Source organism: Pseudochaenichthys georgianus, chromosome 23 (genome assembly GCF_902827115.2).
Source record: "Pseudochaenichthys georgianus chromosome 23, fPseGeo1.2, whole genome shotgun sequence".
NCBI classification, from domain to species: domain Eukaryota; kingdom Metazoa; phylum Chordata; class Actinopteri; order Perciformes; family Channichthyidae; genus Pseudochaenichthys; species Pseudochaenichthys georgianus.
Window position 1 is genome coordinate 11,340,656 of NC_047525.1, and position 19,274 is coordinate 11,359,929.

At 44.3% G+C, this 19,274-nt stretch overlaps 1 protein-coding gene across 3 annotated transcripts; it reads left to right on the forward strand.

Moving 5' to 3' along the window:
• Positions 1–9,850: 9,850 nt before the first annotated feature.
• Positions 9,851–18,559, forward strand: cd36 (CD36 molecule (CD36 blood group)). 3 transcript variants are annotated; one of them, XM_034112372.2, is made up of 12 exons: positions 9,851–10,094; positions 10,420–10,580; positions 10,721–10,865; positions 12,255–12,410; positions 12,496–12,587; positions 12,791–12,840; positions 12,962–13,028; positions 16,164–16,351; positions 16,464–16,582; positions 16,667–16,740; positions 17,596–17,650; positions 17,746–18,558. In XM_034112372.2, exons 1-12 carry the CDS (start codon positions 9,972–9,974, stop codon positions 17,914–17,916), a joined length of 1,401 nt encoding a protein of 466 aa, XP_033968263.1. In that variant the 5' UTR covers positions 9,851–9,971; the 3' UTR covers positions 17,917–18,558. The 3 variants fall into 3 exon arrangements, with proteins under 3 accessions (XP_033968263.1, XP_033968264.1, XP_033968265.1); XM_034112373.2 differs by lacking the exon at positions 9,851–10,094 and adding an exon at positions 10,150–10,218 and having other exon boundaries at positions 17,746–18,559; XM_034112374.2 differs by lacking the exon at positions 9,851–10,094 and having other exon boundaries at positions 10,435–10,580; positions 10,721–10,869.
• Positions 18,560–19,274: the final 715 nt, after the last annotated feature.

Genomic DNA, 19,274 nt, shown 5'->3' on the forward strand with positions numbered 1-19,274 from the left:
TTTGGCGTCTACCAGGAGCGGGGGCGAGAACTGCCTTCACTGGTTGAGTTAGAGACGAACGCCAGATGCAGCGTAACCGGGAGCGGGTGCGGGAACACAGCCTTCACCGGCTACCTGCTTAACGGAAAAACGAGGCAGTTCAGCATCTACCAGGAGCGGGGGCGAGAACACTGCCTTCACTGGTTGAGTTAGAGACGAATGCCAGATGCAGCGTAACCGGGAGCGGGTGCGGGAACACAGCCTTCACCGGCTACCTGCTTAACGGAAAAGCGAGGCAATTCAGCGTCTACCAGGAGCGGGGGCGAGAACACTGCCTTCACTGGTTGAGTTAGAGACGAATGCCAGATGCAGCGTAACCGGGAGCGGGTGCGGGAACACAGCCTTCACCAGCTACCTGCTGAACGGGAAGAGTAGAGCGGTGCTACTACTCGCCGAACAGAAAAAGGGATGTACAGCTACATCCACATTACCGGCAGAGGGAGCGGGAGCGAGAGCACTGCCTTCACCTAGCTGGGTAAAATAAAGAAGCTTAACAGTACCCGCAAGACGTTAGCCGAGCGGCTGCTGCTAACGATCAAGCGAGATCAAGTCAAATAACACACGCTTAAGACCAGATAACTAGCTTCTAAAGAAGAGAACAGCACAGAGCCGTAGTTACAGCAGTAACCATGGCCAGTGCTCACACGGCATATAACCGTAGTTACAGTAGTAACTATGGCCAGTACTTACACGGCTTAGGACCGTAGTTACAGTCGTAACTATGGCCAGAGCTTACACAGCATAGAGCCGTAGTTACAGTAGTAACTCTGGCCAGTACTTGCACCGCTTGGAACCGTAGTTACAGTAGTAACTATGGCCAGTACTTGCATGGCTTAGGACCGTAGTTACAGTAGTAACTATGGCCAGTACTTACACAGCATAGAGCCGTAGTTACGGTATTGGCTATGGCTAGTACTTACACGGCTTGGAACCGTAGTTACAGTAGTAACTATGGCCAGTACTTACGGCTTAGAACCTTAGTTACAATAGTAACTATGGCCAGTACTTATACCGCCTAGAGCCGTAGTTACGGTATTGACTATGGCCAGTACTTACGCGGCTTGGAACCATAGTTACGGTAGTAACTGTGGCCGGTGCCTAAAAGTGTCAGCCAAACGGCTGCCCACTAGATAATATAATATTGTGAGGATGAAATCTTCTTTAATGGCCACACATGCAGAGCACACAGCACACACAGTGCAGATTGTTCTCTGCATATCGTCCTAGTGCTATGAGTCTAATACTAGGAGCAGTAAATACAACGATATAGCGCTACTGCAACCATACCATGCGTTTACCGGGAGCGGGAGCGAGAGCACTGCCCTCACCGGCTGAGTTAAATAATTAAGCTTAACAGTACATGCAAGGTGTTAGCCAAGCGGCTGCTACTAACAATCAAGCAACCAAGTCAGAACACAATGTTAAGACCAGATAATTAGCTTCTAAGAAAGAGAACAGTCAGCATAGAACCGTAGGCCATGGTTACAGTAGTAACCACACATGCAGAGCACACAGCACCCGCAGTGAATATGTTCTCTGCATATCATCCTAGTGCTAGCAATCTAGTATAGGAGCAGTAATACAACGATATAGCGCAACTGCAATCAAACCCTATGTTTCCGGGAGCGGGAGCACTGCCCTCACTGGCTGAGTTAAATAATTAAGCTTAACAGCAAGGTGTTAGCCAGGCGGCAGCTGCTAACAATCAAGCGACCAAGTCAGAACACAAATGTTAAGACCAGATAATAGCTTCTAGAAAGTACTTACCTTACTCTCTGCATCTAAACGAAAAACGGGTTTAAAATATGACACTCTGGGCTTTCCATACTAAATTGAATGAGGGACACAGCCAAAGCTGGGACTCAAATGCTAATGATAGCTCGGGCACAACGCCACAAGCAGAACTTTCAAAAGAGCATAAGGGCAACTTTATGGGAGAGGAAGTTGGAACACTGTCGTCACCAGAAAGTATAACCAAACAAAAAATAAGACGGCAATCAGGACAACTTGGCTGGGAGAGGGTGCGGGGACACAGCCATCACCAGCAACAAGCTGACACAAACCTGTGTGTCGAGGCTCTGCACAGCGCACAGCCGGCCACAGCTCCTGGAGGACGCGTTAACGACCTGTAGCTCCGACTGTCAGTCGCGAAGCTGCACGCGGCCAGCTGCTTGCAGAGCAATCCCTCAGATCAAACGTTCAAACCTGAACGCTGTAGGCTACAAAAATGTAGCCACGGTACTCTCGCGCAGCAAGAAGATGAAAGGAACAGATCCTCTGACGACACCGGCTGATATAGCCGGTGTCACGTGGGTCACAGGTGACTTTGTTGTTATTGGTACTCGAGCTGCGCATGCGTGCGATGGACATATTCAGTGCTTAAAGCACCGCCTCTGGCGGTCAGTAGTATTTTGTACTTATAGTGAAAACTAACCTTGGATGATGGGTTAGTAAACTAAAAGCTTTAAGAATCCAAAGTACAACATATAATAAGTACCCTGTATCAAGGTTGATGCAAAACAAGAGATATTTTACCTTTTTAGACAGATTTAGCAAAAAAAACCTCCTCTGGGGCCATTTGGGTGGATTTTCCATATATCTGGCCCCCCTTGTTCGATTTTGACATGTGACATCTCTTTCTGACCGTTAGAGCCAATAGAATCCAAGGGAAATCGTCCCGCACACACTCATGTTAAAAAAAAGGTGGCGTCTCTGTGCATGCTAGCTTGCAGCAGAGGGGAGAAATATCGCTGCTCTGATATCAATCAACGGAAAAGCTGTTTTATTGCTTATGGATTATCAGAACATTTCAAAGGGGACACAGTCACATTGGATTAACCTATGGATTAACTACACCATCGTTTTTATCGTTTTAATGCCATTGAAGACCAGTTTAGACCAGAGAAAGACGAAGGTAAGCCATATTAGCGTTGTGGGCTACCTAGCGCCACTTGTTTTGATGTACGTTTGTTGATAACGGGTTTGTATCTTTCAGTGTTGAGGTGGGCACCGTTAGATTCTGTGTCTCCTTGCGATCATAAACAATGTGTTGGATGTGCACCTAGGACAAGTAATAAGGGAGCTAGGAGTGATTATCGGTGCATTTTTCGCTCAGGGGTCATTTAGATGCTTCTTATGAGACGGGCTTCTTATGAGACATATATATATATATACAGGGTTGGGAGGGTTACTTTGTAAATGTAATCAGTTACTGATTACTGATTACATGGCTCTGAAAGTAATCCGAATACAGTTACAGTTACGTGTCTTAAAAAACGTAATCAGATTACTTTTAGATTACTTTTGGATTAGGCCTACTTTCTTTTTCCATCACAGATGGGTATGTTTTGGTGAACTGGAGACACAAAAAGCAAAAGGAAACTGAACGTGTTTTTACTGTTTTCATGGCTTATCAAGAGCACAACTGAAACATAACCTTTGAAACGATGTAACAACATAATACACTTGTTGGGGATGCAGCTTGGGATGTGAGGAAAGTGAGGGACACGGCTTAGAACGGGCGTGTCGCTTCTGTCCTGCCAGTGTTGGCAGGACATGAATTAAAATGTCGAACTCGGACTTCATTTTAAGGACATTTCGGCCAGGGGTGTAGAGCTATATTTGTTTAAGCACCGGATTGGCAAAACAGGAGAGTGTGTGCACCAGTCTGCCTTGATCTATGAATTCATGTCCGTGATACTCACAGTATCTGCTGCCCACAGCTGTGTTATAGAAGGAAAACCTCCTTCAGTTCATGAAATCTCTGCAGCACCAGGAGGCAGCGGGAGGGTTAACTCAGCCTCTGAGAAGCCGAGCGCGCAGTGCCTTTCACGCACCGCCTTTCACGCACCGCCTTCGCTGTGTTTACTTTCAGAATCATAAGGCTAAAGAGCGACCGCAGGCTGATGTGTTTTAACCACACACACCTCTACACATACACGACTTAAACGCAGACTTTTGTTCCTCCATGTTTCGTTGTTATTGTTTCACTGAGCGGACCCGCCCCTTTTTTTTCAAACGCTCCCTTTTTTGGTCCATCTGCGGCGGTAAAAGTTGTTGTGCGCTGTGATGATTCGTCTGTACCTTTAGTAATGAATATTACATGTTGTGAGGAAATCTTTCCAACAATAATTCCAATAAGTAATCCAAAATGTATTCACTTCAGGTTTACGAAAGTAACTAATCAGATTACTCGTTTTTCAAATGTAACGCGAGCTGAATACAGTTACTTGATTTTTGTATTCTGATTACGTAACGCCGTTACATGTATTCCGTTACAACCCAACCCTGTATATATATATATTATATACTTTTATTCCACACGTGTACGCCAAATGGATTCTGTTTTGTAGTTCGACAGACATTGTTCTGTGAGAAACGAAAACAATGGTATCATCGTGTTGGTGAACACTTATCAATAGATAATTGTATTTCGTGACTATAACACGGCAGTATATAAATAAAGCTGTATTGTATATCAACCTTGTGTTCCTGGTAGGGTCTCCCATGGCAAATTGGTCTCAGGCAAGGGGCCAGACTAAGATTGGTTCAAAAGACCTCATGAAAGGAAAAACAAGAAGTGAGGATACCCGGCCCGGAGGAAGCCCGGGGTCCCTTTCTGGAGCCAGGCACAGAAGGAGGACTCGTCGGCGAGCGTCTGGTGGCCGGGCTTGCCACGGAGCCCGGCCGGGCCCAGCCCGAAAAGGCAACGTGGGCAACACCTCCGCTTCTCCCTCCCGCGGGCCCACCACCTACGGGAAACAACGATGGGGTCGGGTGCGCTGCCAGAAGGGTGGCAGTGAAAGCGGAGGGTCTCGACGGACCAGACCCGGGCGGCAGAAGCTGGCTTTGGGGACGTGGAACGTCACCTCTCTGGGGGGGAAGGAGCCGGAGCTTGTGCGGGAGGTGGAGCGGTACCAGTTGGACCTGGTTGGGCTCACCTCTACGCACAGCGTCGGCTCTGGAACCTTACTTCTGGATAGGGGTTGGACTCTATTCTTCTCCGGAGTTGCTCAAGGTGTGAGGCGCCGGGCGGGTGTGGGGATACTCACAAGTCCCCGGTTAGGTGCTTCGTTGTTGGAGTTTACCCCAGTGGACGAGAGGGTCGCCTCCCTACGCCTGCGGGTTATGGGGGGGAAAACTCTGACTGTCTTATGCACCCAACAGCAGTTCAGAGTATACGGCCTTCTTGGAGACCCTGGAAAGAGTCCTGTATGGGGCTCCTGAAGGGGACTCTTTAATCTTGCTGGGAGACTTCAACGCACATGTGGGCAATGATGGAGACACTTGGAGGGGCGTGATTGGGAGGAACGGCCCCCCTGATCTGAACCGGAGTGGTGGTTTGTTACTGGACTTCTGTGCTAGTCATGGATTGGCCATAACAAACACCATGTTCGAACATAAGGATGCTCATAAGTGTACGTGGTACCAGAGCACCCTAGGCAGAAGGTCCATGATCGATTTCGTTATCGTATCATCGGACCTGAGGCCGTATAGTTTGGACACTCGGGTAAAGAGAGGGGCGGAGTTGTCAACTGATCACCATCTGGTGGTGAGTTGGGTCGAGTGGCGGGGGAAGCCTCTGGATAGACCTGGTAAGCCCAAACGTGTAGTTCGGGTGAACTGGGAACGTCTGGAGGAGGCCCAAGTTCAGGAGGCCTTCAACTCGCACCTCCGGCGGAGCTTTTCGTGCATTCCTGTGGAGGTTGGGGACATTGAACCAGAGTGGTCGGTGTTCAAAGCCTCTATTGCCGAAGCCGCGGCGGGGAGCTGTGGTCTCAAGGTCCTAGGTTCCTCAAGGGGCGGTAACCCTCGAACCTCCTGGTGGACACCGGTGGTCAGGGAAGCCGTCCGACTGAAGAAGGAGGCCTTCACGGATTTGTTATCCCGGGGGACTCCCGAGGCAGTTGCAAGGTACCGACAGGCCCGAAGGGCAGCAGCCTCATCCGTGGCCGAGGCAAAGCAGCGGGTGTGGGAGAAGTTCGGAGAAGACATGGAGAAGGACTTTCGGGCTGCACCAAAGTTGTTCTGGAAAACTGTCCGACACCTCAGGAGGGGGAAGCAGGGAACCATCCAAGCTGTGTACAGTAAGGATGGGACGTTGTTGACCTCAACTGATGGAGTGTTAGGGCGTTGGAAGGAACACTTTGAGGAACTCCTGAACCCGACAACTCCGCCCTCTATGTTAGAGGCAGAGCTGGAGTATGACGGGGGATCAACACCAATCTCCCGGGGGGAGGTCACTGAGATCGTCAAACAACTCCACAGTGGCAAAGCCCCGGGGGTGGATGAGATCCGCCCGGAAATGCTGAAGGCTCTGGGTGTTGAGGGACTGTCATGGTTGACACGTCTCATCAACGTTGCGTGGAAGTCGGAAACAGTGCCGAAGGAGTGGCAGACCGGGGTGGTGGTTCCCCTTTTTAAAAAGGGGGATCAGAGGGTGTGTGCCAATTACAGAGGCATCACACTACTCAGCCTCCCCGGGAAAGTTTACTCCAAGGTACTTGAAAGGAGGGTCAGGCCGATTGTCGAACCTCAGATTGAGGAGGAACAATGCGGATTCCGTCCTGGTCGTGGAACGACGGATCAGCTTTTTACTCTCGCAAGGATCCTGGAGGGGGCTTGGGAGTACGCTTATCCGGTCTACATGTGTTTTGTAGACTTGGAGAAGGCGTATGACCGAGTTCCCAGGGAGTTACTGGGGCGAGGTGCTGCGGGAGTATGGGGTGAGGGGGTCTCTACTCAGGGCCATCCAATCTCTGTACTCCCAAAGCGAGAGCTGTGTCCGGGTCCTCGGCAGTAAGTCGGACCCATTTCCGGTGAGGGTTGGCCTCCGCCAGGGCTGCGCTTTGTCACCAATCCTGTTTGTAATATACATGGATCGGATTTCGAGGCGTAGTCGTGGGGGAGGGGGTCTGCGGTTCGGTGGACTAAGGATTGCACCACTGCTTTTTGCAGATGATGTGGTTCTGATGGCTTCATCGGTCTGCGACCTTCAGCACTCACTGGATCGGTTCGCAACCGAGTGTGAAGCAGCTGGGATGAGGATCAGCACCTCCAAATCTGAGGCCATGGTTCTCAGCAGGAAACCGATGGACTGTCCACTCCAAGTAGGGAATGAGTCCTTACCCCAAGTGAAGGAGTTCAAGTATCTCGGGGTCTTGTTCTCGAGTGAGGGAACAATGGAGCATGAGATGGGCCGGAGAATCGGAGCAGCGGGAGCGGTACTGCAGTCGCTTTACCGCACCGTTGTGATGAAAAGGGAGCTGAGCCAGAAGGCAAAGCTCTCTGTCTACCGGGCCATTTTCGTTCCTACCCTCACCTATGGTCATGAAGGATGGGTCATGACCGAAAGAACGAGATCGCGGATACAAGCGGCCGAGATGGGTTTCCTCCGCCGGGTGGCTGGTGTCTCCCTTAGGGATAAGGTGAGAAGTTCGGTCATCAGGGAGGGACTCGGAGTTGAGCCGCTCCTCCTTCGCGTCGAAAGAAGCCAGTTGAGGTGGTTCGGGCACCTAGTTAGGATGCCACCTGGGCGCCTCCCTAGGGAGGTGTTCCAGGCACGTCCAGCTGGGAAGAGACCAAGGGGTAGACCTAGGACCAGGTGGAGGGATTATATCTCTTCGCTGGCCTGGAAGCGCCTTGGGATCCCCCAGTCAGAGCTGGTTGATGTCGCCAGGGAAAAGAAAGTTTGGGGCTCTCTGCTGGAACTGCTACCCCCGCGACCCGACCACGGATAAGCGGGAGAAGATGGATGGATGGATGGATGGATGTATATCAACCCAGTATATACTGTTATTTCACACACGCCAAATGGATACTGTTTTGTAGTTCTACAGACATTGACTATTAGCAGTTTATAAATAAAGCTGTATTGTATATTAGTCTATATATATATATATATATATATATATATATACTGTTATTTCACACACGCTAAATGGAGGAATTATTTCTGATTTGAGTTACATTTTTGAAAGAATAAGCCAGTGAAGTAATCAAAGTAATTGTTTTTTCCACATTTGTTTTCACAGTGATGAGGACGAGTATCAAATGGCTTCTGGATCACAGCCATCAACATCTGCCTCATCCGAGCTACGACGTGCATCAGATCAGCATACAGTTGCCCCAGAGCCATCAACATCCAAGCTACACCGCCGGACGTCTGCACCAATACTAACTCAGCCTCCCTCTGTATCTTCTGATTCAGTGGACAGACTGTCAGGAGGAAAGTGAAACGGGCTGGTGTGTGGCAGACTAAGATTGTTACCGTTCCTGACGCTGTGGTGGACTACAACAGAAGCATGGGCTGCGTGGATCTGTCCGATGCTTTGATTGGGTACTACAGCGTTCACCACAAAACCATGAAATGGTACAAGACTTGTTTTTACCATTTTCTGGACACTGCAGTGGGGACAGCTTCCTTCTCCACAAGGAGCTGCACAAGATGAGGGGTGACCCCGGCAGGATGAAGCCACACACCCAGAAGTCCTTCAGGGAGCAGCTTGCTGCAGACACGAGGGGTGAAGTCCCTGCAGCACCACCAGATTCCTAAAGCTTTTAGTCTACCATACCATCATTCAAGGGTGGTTTTCACTATAAGTAATGGGGGTTTTTTAGGCGGAGGTAAGAATTTACCTTTTTTTACTATGTTCCATCTGAATTTACTCTGACACAGAAACATCTATATTGATTCTGACACTTCTACATCCAACTCACAGATGTAACCTTGCTTTGATAAAATAAATTATTCATATAACCCTTTTAGAAGTTAAGTTATAGTCATTTGTTTTGGGCATAGCATTTTCGAGCGTGAAACCTGAAAAACAGGCTTAGGGCTTAAGAGGTTAAGAGTGTGAGGATGTGAGGTAAGGTCACAGTTCAGTTCTATATAGTGTAGGATACCACGTTTTTGCCCATGACCCATAGGAATTGAACAACGATTGAACCGCTCTGCTGCACAGATTGTGAACATGTTGTCCCCTTGTCTTGTTTTGATAAACAGCAGACAGTGGGATAGTCTGTTTCTTTCCTTGAACTTTTGGCAGAGGGTTTGAAAAAGGATTGTATCAATCAATCATTATGTGCACAACTAATGTTATTGCGTCGCTGACTCGGTTCCAAGAGCTCATGTGAAAGAAATGCAGGTAAATCACAACAATAAAATCAAGATAAGTGTGTCTCAAATGTCTAAAGAAGATATTTTTATATCCCGTATTAAGACAACCAGAAATAAAGACGATTGCTGCACTATGAGGATATACTTAATCATTTATAGGTTCCTGCTTTTGTGTCTCGAACAGTTGAAGCTTGGAGCAGAGAGGAGGTGAATAGATAGAGAATGACAGATAAGAATGAAATCTCCATGAAGGTTGCCGTCATCCAGGTCATAGGATATCTATTTTTTTTTTTTTTTTTGGGTCATAGGATATCTATAACTGATATGTCCTGGAAAAATAGGATTAAATTGGGTAATGGCAAGTCCAGTTTTTTCTAATACTACTAGGTGAGCAACATGAAGAAACAAAACAAATATGGTCTTGCTATAGGATCAGAAATGTGCGTTATTTGAATGTGTATATGCCTAATTACATTTCAACCTTTCTCCTCAGTCTAGCTGTTATCATCACCTGCTCAGATAGTCTTACTGATTCCTGTGGGGGAAAATGAACCATGAACCTTCTTTTCGTTATATAACTTCAGTGATAGGAGGTCCCTGGGCGCCTGCCAGAGGTGTCTGTACCTTTACCTGGCCTCAGCTTCTCTCTCAGCTCCTCTGATGCTACAGCCTGTCTGTGTCACTGCTGCTGCTGCTGCTGCCGGGACACAAAAACAAGACAGGCTGCACATACTAGCACACACCACAGATAGAGACAGAAGAAGAACTGGCTGCCAGCAGACAGACGGACGCACAGAGAGAAACGCACACCACCATGGGATGCTGTAACTGGAGGTGCGGGTTGATAGCCGGAGCTGTGTTTGGGGCGGTGGTGGCCATCCTGGGCGGCATCCTCATCCCAGTGGGGAAGAGTGTCATTGAGGGGACAGTGGAGAAGGTAGGGTGCTCAGTTTCAACCCTGGGTGGAGAATAGGGAGTGACAGTGTGTGAATGTGTGTGCGGAGATCAAGGTGAATGAGGAGAAAGGAGAGGGGAGCATTTTTGGAAAGCTGCTTCAAATGGTAAACAGGGAGCTGTGAAGAAGTGTGCCATGTTATCATTATCAAAGAACCTGTGATTGTATTAGACATTAAGACATTTCTTTGGCTGTTTAGACCCTTTTTTCATAGCAGATGATTCACTCTCTTCAGTGGGGCAGCTGGCCTGCTGGCAGACTTGAAGGTGTGTTAAAAATAGCCTCTATGTTTGTCTTTGGGGTTTAGGAGGTTGTTATCGAGCCTGGAACACAAGCTTATGAGAACTGGGTGAGTACAGGGGTTAGCGTGTACAGGCAGTTTTGGTTATTCGACGTGCAAAATGCCCAGGAGGTTTTGCAGGGTGGAGCAATTCCAGTGGTGGTGGAGAAAGGACCTTACACATACAGGTAAGGTTGATTTATTACCGCTATTAATAAAAGTCAGCTCCTAAATTAGCTTTTCATCACATTTAGCTGATATATAATTTAGAGGAATAGCCATTTGTATAACACAATTCAATGTCTGAGCAAGACCCTTTCCCCCACAGGACAAGATATCTTCCCAAAGAGAACATCACATTCAACCCCAATCACACCGTCTCCTTCATGCTGCCACATGGCGCCATCTTTGAGCCCTCCATGTCGGTGGGAACAGAGGAAGACAAAGTCACCTCCCTCAACCTGGGCGTGGCTGTACGTGAGTGTCACCCCACTGTGTGGTGATTCCTGACTTGACTCAGCTATTCTATTAATAGTTACTATCCCTGTGCCAAATCATGCATAGCTCCCATGTCTAGGGTTGCTTTGGTCTGGAACCCACTCATTATGCTTGTTTACGTTTTGTGCCATATTCTATTTAAAGGGCTGAGAACTATCCAGAATGTCAGAATTACTAAGGCATACATGCAATAGGTTCTGTATCTCCTGTTAATCATTTTGCGACCCTTCAGATTTCACCCCATAGAGGGTACTACTTACCCCCAGGTTAGCTACCAGCATATCATAACGAAATGTCAGACTGTAGTAAAATTACATTTGTTAGAAGGCAAAAAAACAAACATTTGGCTGGCACGAATTAAGGTTTTGCAATGACCTACTACACGTAACAAACAAGACGATATGAGTCGACAAAACTCAAACTGACATGTAAAAAATGTGCGCTATTTTTCATCATGGATTTTATTCTTGCATTAACACACAGCCTAATACGTCTTTGTACTTTGATGAAAAGGCAGCTAGCAAGTTTTCAGAAACATAAGGTCAACTAGAAAGGTAAAGCAGCGGACTAATTTCAATTTAATTGAATGACTCAAATTATGTTTTTCAGAAAAAAGCAGCTAAAGTAGCTTGGTTAGCCAGAAAGTTCTTCAGAAGTAAGCTGCGGTCAACTATAAAAGCTAATGCAAAAGGCTAATTCCAGCATTTACTCTAATGACACCAACCATGTTTACCATAAATAGGTAGTTAGCTTGGTTAGATTTTCTGACTCTTCGTTAGATGGTGAAGGGGTAAACATTTGCTTTGAGTGGTTAAGGTTACAAAGTTTTGCCAGAGTTTTTGCAAATCTACACTCTAGACATAACTCTGCGAGTGAGCTACAATAGCTACTAAAATAGCTAATCTGTTCCAAGCCAAGACTATGCCTGAATAAAATGGCAAAATTAGCTAAATTATGATTGAAATCACAAACTATCTGATTACAAAAAAGGTACAAATAGTACACATTTAGGCAAGTATTGTCAGACGACCTCAGGCTTATATAAACATGTTTCAAAGATGCTGCTGTGATAGTCTGGAAAATATGATTTTTTTTAATAATTGCAATCTTTGTTTTGGCTAATGTGCTTTCTCTTCAAACTTTGATAAGGCTTAAATGATGAGCATGAGCAATTCCAACTCTGTATGCAAGTCATAAGGCAGTATCACAGTCACAAAAGAGGCTTATCAACTGAGGAAACCAGTTGTGTGCACAACAGTTTTCCAAGCAAATTGTTATAGAACTATGTTGTTGGCTTTTATAATTGACAACATCATAGATCTCTTTTCAAATATAGGGTTATATTTTTCTGATTACATTTACAGGGAGCCTATTCTCTGGTTCCAAAACCGCTTCATGCTGTCCTGGAGAATCTTATAAAGGCAAGCAACTCCTCGTTGTTCCAAAACCGTACAGTTGGTGAAATGCTGTGGGGTTACTACGACCCTTTGTTGAAAGATAACATTGGCCTATTTTCACCTGTAAGTAAACCAATATTATAGCCCTACAACATGTACCCAGTGACACCTCAGAAATAATAAGATTTGCTTATTTTCTTTCCTCTAGTACAATGGTACATATGATGGCATCTACAATGTCTTTGATGGAAAGGACGACATCTCAAAAGTTGGATTTATTGACAGGTGGCGAGGAGAAAGGTGAGTCTGGGAATGAAGTATTACAATTTGAGGCCTTGATCTTTTCATCAGCTTCAATAGATATGAAGTGAGAATCCAGTTGTTGTTTTATCAAATCAAGTTAACATTGCACAGATTATGCCAGATGAGAACGCTGTTTTTTTCTAATATTTCAGGCTGTTAAATCTAAAGTTCTGTCTGACAAATGTAATTTTGTCCAACAGTGTCTTACAATTCTGGGGCGACAAGTACTGCGACATGATCAACGGGACAGGTGCGTTATGTAGAAAAAAATCCATGAGACTACTCTTTGTTGAGTTCTTCTAACACACTCCTGCAGATCTAAATATAGATGAGTCACCTCTCTGACCTAATTTCTTCTCCCCCTTTCTCAGATGCTTCTTCATTCCCTCCCTTTTTGGACAAGAAGCCTCTGTATTTCTTCTCATCAGACATATGCAGGTGATAAAGAGTTTCATTTTGTAGGAGCTATTTCATCTGAGGCAGTCTGACTGTGCTTTGCAAACGTTAAGTAGGGCAGTAAGTGTCAACGATGGGAGATTTAACATCCTAATTAAGGAACGGCAACCATTTAAACGTTCTTCTTGGAAACCACTAGAGGTCAGAGCTTTCCAATACCAAACTATAGTCTTGTACTGAAGTAAGTCAAACCAAGGAAAGTTTATTTATGTAGCACCTTTCAACACAAGGCAATTCAAAGTGCTTTACAACAATGAAAGACATTAAGAAAATGGCATTTAAAAACAGTCATTAAAAAGCAAAGATAATAAATAAGGAAAAAATACATGGATAAAAGTTACAGTGCAGTTTAAGATATGAATAGTTAAATTAAAAGCAGCGGCAAAAAGAAAAGTCTTCAGCCTGGATTTAAAAGTAATAAGAGTTGCAGCGGACCTGCAGGTTTCTGGGAGTTTGTTCCAGATATTTGGAGCATAATAACTGAACGCTGCTTTACCATGTTTAGTTCTGACTCTGGGGACAGAAAGCTGACCAGTCCCTGAAGACCTGAGAGATCTGGATGGTTCATAATTTAGCAGTAGGTCAGAAATGTATTTTGGGCCTAAACCATTCAAAGCATTATAAACCAGCAGCAGTATTTTGAAATCTATTCTTTGACACACAGGAAGCCAGTGTAAAGACTTCAGAACAGGAGTTATGTGATCCACTTTCTTAGTGTTAGTGAGGACTCGAGCAGCAGCGTTCTGAATCAGCTGCAGCTTTCTAATAGATTTCTTAGTGAGACCTGTGAAGACACCATTGCAGTAGTCGAGTCTACTGAAGATAACAGCATGGACAAGCTTTTCCAAATCCTGCTGTGACATTAGTCTTTTTATCCTCGATATGTTCTTGAGGTGATAGTAGGCTGATTTATAAATTTTTTAATGTAACTGTTGAAACTCCGGTCAGAGTCCATGACTACACCTAGATTTCTGGCTTCATCTGTTGTTTTGAACATTGCAGACTGAAGCTCAGTGCTAACTTTTATATGTTCTGCCTTGGCTCCAAAAACCATTACCTCAGTTTTATCTTTGTTTAATTGAAGAAAGTTCTGACACATCCAGTCATTGATTTGTTCAATGCACTTACTCAGTGTTTGAATTGGAGCATAGTCTCCTGGTTAAAAGGTTATGTAAATGTGTGTGTCATCCACATAGCTATGGTAACTTATTTTGCTGTTTTTCATTATCTGAGCGAGTGGTAGCATGTAGACGTTAAAGAGAAGAGGCCCCAAGATGGAGTCTTGAGGTACCCCACATGTCATATTTGTCAACTCAGATGTGTAGTTACCTATAGAAACGAAGTTGTTTCTGTCCTTTAAGTAGGATTCAAACCAATTTAGAACTGTTGCCAAAAGTACCACCCGGTTTTCTAGTTGGTCTAGTAATAAAGCACAGCACTGAGATCTAATAATAATACTGAAGTTCTGCCACTGTCTGTGTTTAAGTGGATGTCATTGAAGACCTTTACAAGAGCAGTCTCAGTGCTGTGGTTTGGACGAAAGCCTGATTGGAACACATCGAAACAGTTATTTAAATGCAAGAAGTTACTCAACTGTTGAAAAACTACTTTTTCAATGATTTTACATGTTAGTGGCAGGTTTGATATGGGCCTGCAGTTGTTCATTACTGAAGCGTCTAGATCAGTGGTTCCCAACCTTTTTTCCCAAGAGCCCCCCCAAATGACTCCAGTTGGAAGTTGCGTCCTCTCCCCCCCACACACACGGGGGGGGGGGACTTTTAAAGTTTAAAAGTCTCAAATGCTACAACTACTGCTGTCACAAACTAGATGAATGTGAAGTGGTTTGTTAGAGGAGGATGAAAGCGTAAATAAGGAGCACTATTGGAGTGACTTTGATGGTTATTGGACTCGGGATTAATTCATTTGGATTCCCGCTGTATGAAGAAATTAAAGGACGGCGCAAGTGGAAACAATTCTCAAAGGGATTAAACTGTTTAAAACGCATGCTCAAATTAAGCCGGATTTTGCCGATGTGGATTCAAAAGTCGTAAATAATCTACAAAATGGAGGAGACCGATCTGATCGGAGCAACTGTGACAAATAATCCAACTGAAACCGGCATGGACAATGGAAAATGCGCTTATCCAGAAAAGCCCGGTTTGGACAATTTACGGGCAGAAGAAACATTTCTATTAAAGAAAGACTTATACATTTCTGTCTTTTTATGCCTTTAATAGCTTCTAACTTGAATTGTTATTCTAATTAATCAATAATTTGTTGTATTGTATTGTAGAGACAAGGCTTTTAGTGACAATCATGTATTGCTTTACAATTATATGTAAAAAAAAAAAAAGTCTAAATATGTTATTTGGCCTCAAATCATCTGAGGCCTGGCGCCCCCCCTGCGATCTTTGCCCCCAGGTTGGGAACCACTGGTCTAGATTATGCTTTTTTAAGAGCGGTTTAATGACTGCAGTTTTCAGGGCCTGTGGAAAAACACCTGAGTGAAGAGACGTGTTTACTATGTGAAGTAGACATTCACAAAACATTTTTGAAAAATCCTGTTGGAATAATATCAAGGCAGCAGGAGGAGGATTTCAGATGTTGTATAATGTCCTCTAGGTCTTTATCATTAATCAGATGGAATAGTGTCCTGGTGTTTGAATTGATTTGAGGTGGACACAGGGACAACACATTCTCTGTACCTGATACAGAGGGACTGACCGCTTGTCTAATTTTCTGAATTGTGTCAGTGAAAAAGGAGGCAAATTCATTGCAGGCCCGGGTGGATAGAAATGCAGAGGCTACTGACACTGGGGGGTTTGTTAGTCTGTCGACGGTAGCAAATAAGGCACGTGCGTTGTTTTTGGTAATGATGTCAGAGAAAAAAGACTGCCGTGCATTTTTCAATTCCAAATTATAAAAGCCAAGTCTCTCTATATAGATTTCAAAATGAACCTGGAGATTTGTTTTTCGCCACCTATGTTCAGCTTTTCGACACTCTCTTTTTTCTGTTTTCACGGTCATGGCCTTTCTCCATGGAGATAAATAAGTTGCATAGTAGAGCCCAAATATGACTGGGAACAGGAGGCGAGTGTGTGTGCTGTCTGTCTTCAGGTCTGTGTCAGCTGGCTTTGAGCAGAGCATGGATCTGAAAGGGATTGAAGTGTATCGCTACGTTCTCCAGCCAAACACCCTGGCCTCTCCAACGGTCAATCCAGACAACCAATGTTTCTGCAGAAACGAAGTGGTCACCAATAATTGTACCATGGCTGGAGTTCTTGACATCAGTTCCTGTCATGCAGGTCAGTTTGCATTTGTTCAGGCCAGGCATCCCAAAACGTTCTTCTACTGTTGTATCAGTGTGCTCAAGCAGCTTGATATTAAAAACTGTCTGTTTAACTGCCATTTGATCAGGGAGACCTATCTATATCTCTCTGGCCCACTTTCTTGGTGGCAGTCTGTCCCTACTTGAAAACGTGAAGGGCCTCAACCCCAGCGAGAAGCACCATGGCACCTACTTGGACGTGGAACCAGTAAGAGTTCTTCATCTTTGGGAATTTTGACTTTTAGCGGCAACAACTGTAATGCTAATATTATTTGTTGTGTATTTCCACCAGACCACCGGATTCACCTTGAGGTTTGCCAAGAGAACTCAAGTGAACATGATGTATGGACCATCAAAAGTCATCACGTATGTTCCTTACACTTTTAAAAGAAAAGATGATTACTCTTATTCCCATTCTTGTGTTAAATGGGAAGATTGAGACCACTCATGTCTGAATGTTGAAGCTAAATCTAAGATCTAGTTAGCTTAACATAGTGTAAAGACTGAGAGCAGGGGATACAAGATAGTCTGCCTTTGTTAAGTTTATTGAAATGTTTTTTAAAATAGGAAGTGGGAGTTTCAGGGCAGGGGTCATCCCAATTTCCCAGGGTCCTATGTTCTCCATATAAACATCAGAAGAGATCAGTAAGGGCTATCCCGCAGTTCAAATTAGACAAGAAGAAAGGAGCATGGCAGGAAAATGCAGTTTGAAGGTATAAATGGTGTTAACAAGCGTAGAAATATCAATGTCTAAAATCAAGAAGGTCAAGGTCTTGCACCGGATTTTGAGGCCGTAGGTTTCAAGGACTTTCATCATGAGACTTTAAGTTGTAGATGGGTGTTTTCAACATTGATCCAGGGAAATATAGATTAAATATTTAACCCACTTATATTTGCTTCTACAGAGGTTATGTGCCAACTAATTATTTCGCATTGCATGGACTGCTAAGCTAACCGCTACTAACCTGCTGCTGACTGAGGCTTCGTTTTACCTAACAGACATGATGAGACATGGTGTGTCTGCTATTCACTCAAGAGTCACAGATACCAGTACTCTTTTACAAAATGTCAAACCTTTTCTTTAAGATAAGATAAGATGGTACTTTATTGATCCCAATATGGGGAGTTAGTTAGATAATGTCTGTCAAACAATGCAAAATCAAAAGGAAAAGTTTGAGACATCATGCTCTGAATACCAACTAATGAACTCTTTCTCTGCAGGGTGCTTAAGAAAGTCAAGGAGTATACCATATTCCCTCTTGTTTGGATGAATGAGGTAAGATAAAAGCCCTGCAGTCATGAAGTTCAGAGTGTTCACTCAGGGTGCACGATAATGAGTCACACTTTCTCTGTCTCAATCTGTGAAACCAGACTGCTTCTGTGGATGACGTGACAGCGGACATGTTGAAGAAGGAGCTCATCTCCCGTATCGAAATGTTGGACATAATACAGAAGGCACTGCTGGGCACCGGGGTGGCCATCTTTGTGCTGTGTCTCATTTCCTACTGCGTGGTGAGGAGAAACCAAAGCAATATTGTGTAAATGAATTGCACAGAAGTGTCTGATGAGTGCGGGTTGCAGAGCACAGTGCGTTTAAGCTGCTACGGGACATCGAACCTTTTGATATAGAATTGCACTTTTTTGTAATTTCTGTGTTATTTAGAATGTCATACTTCCTTTGATACCAGGGGGAATACTGTGATTTTGTAAAGCTTGAGAGCTTTAATTTCAAATGCAAACACTGTAACATTAACTGTATCAGGGATCTTCCAAGGGAGAGCAGATGGAGAATCCTCTTTAGTGTCAGGTTATAAATCTGCACAGAGGAAAAATAGGTTTGTTTGACATCCTTGGCAAGAATTGTATGATTCTAATATTGCGCAAATGTGAAATAGTGTCTTCAAAATGAATAAAAGCTGACAAAGTTCTTCTCATTGGGTTTTCTTTATGCCTACTATTGGATTGTTCCTGGCCGGCAACAGTCTTGGTCCAAAATACATCTGCTGAAATAAACCTCTGCATTGTACACGCTGAAGAAAATTTCGTCTACATCTTAAGAGGCCCATAAATCAAAAAGAGTTATAAAATGTGATGGGGGATGATTACAGTGGTTTTGAATGGTACTTGGGTTTGTTTGGTGAGAAAGCAGTATTTCCAACCCAGTCTCACAAAAAAACGTGTAATAACTAAGTTGGTCCACAACGTAGGACGTAGTATTTCTATAAAAACGCCTCTGAAATTGTAAGATCCCTACGTTTTTTTTCACCATTCATTTCCAATGGCTGGCGTCTGTCACGTGATCTTCAAATTTCTCCCACCCTGTCCCCAGAAATACACATGCTGGCTATTGTGTTTCGCAACATGTTCTATGTGTTCTATGGCACGTATGGGAGTTGTAGTTTTAAAAGACGTTTTCGTATTTACCATAATAAGAAGTGGCCAGTATTAAACGGTGTACATCCCTGGAGGTTTAGGGGATAGGAAACACTCACATTTAAAACATATAATTAATAAATGGGTGAAAATTGCTTGTGCCCATAATGGGCAGCATTACATTACCCACATGCCAGCTAAGGTCAGAAGAGCTTTATTTAACAGCTGGTCTTATGTTTGTGACCCCGCCCTCCTGTTGTTAATTGATAAGCCTGAAACATGCACTTGTCAAGGTTCAGAGGCACATTTTGCAAATATGGCAGAAGCCATCGATCAGCTTAAGATAAGATATACTTTATTGATCCCAAGTTGGAAACATTTGCGTTACATCAGCATGTGTAACAGTTGTAAATATTCAGTGGTGTTTATTTGTAAATCATTTAGTATAATCACACAAATTCTGTGTTTTATATTTAATAATTCTGTGTTCTTTATTTATTGATTGTTCAATACCTGAAAAGATGAAA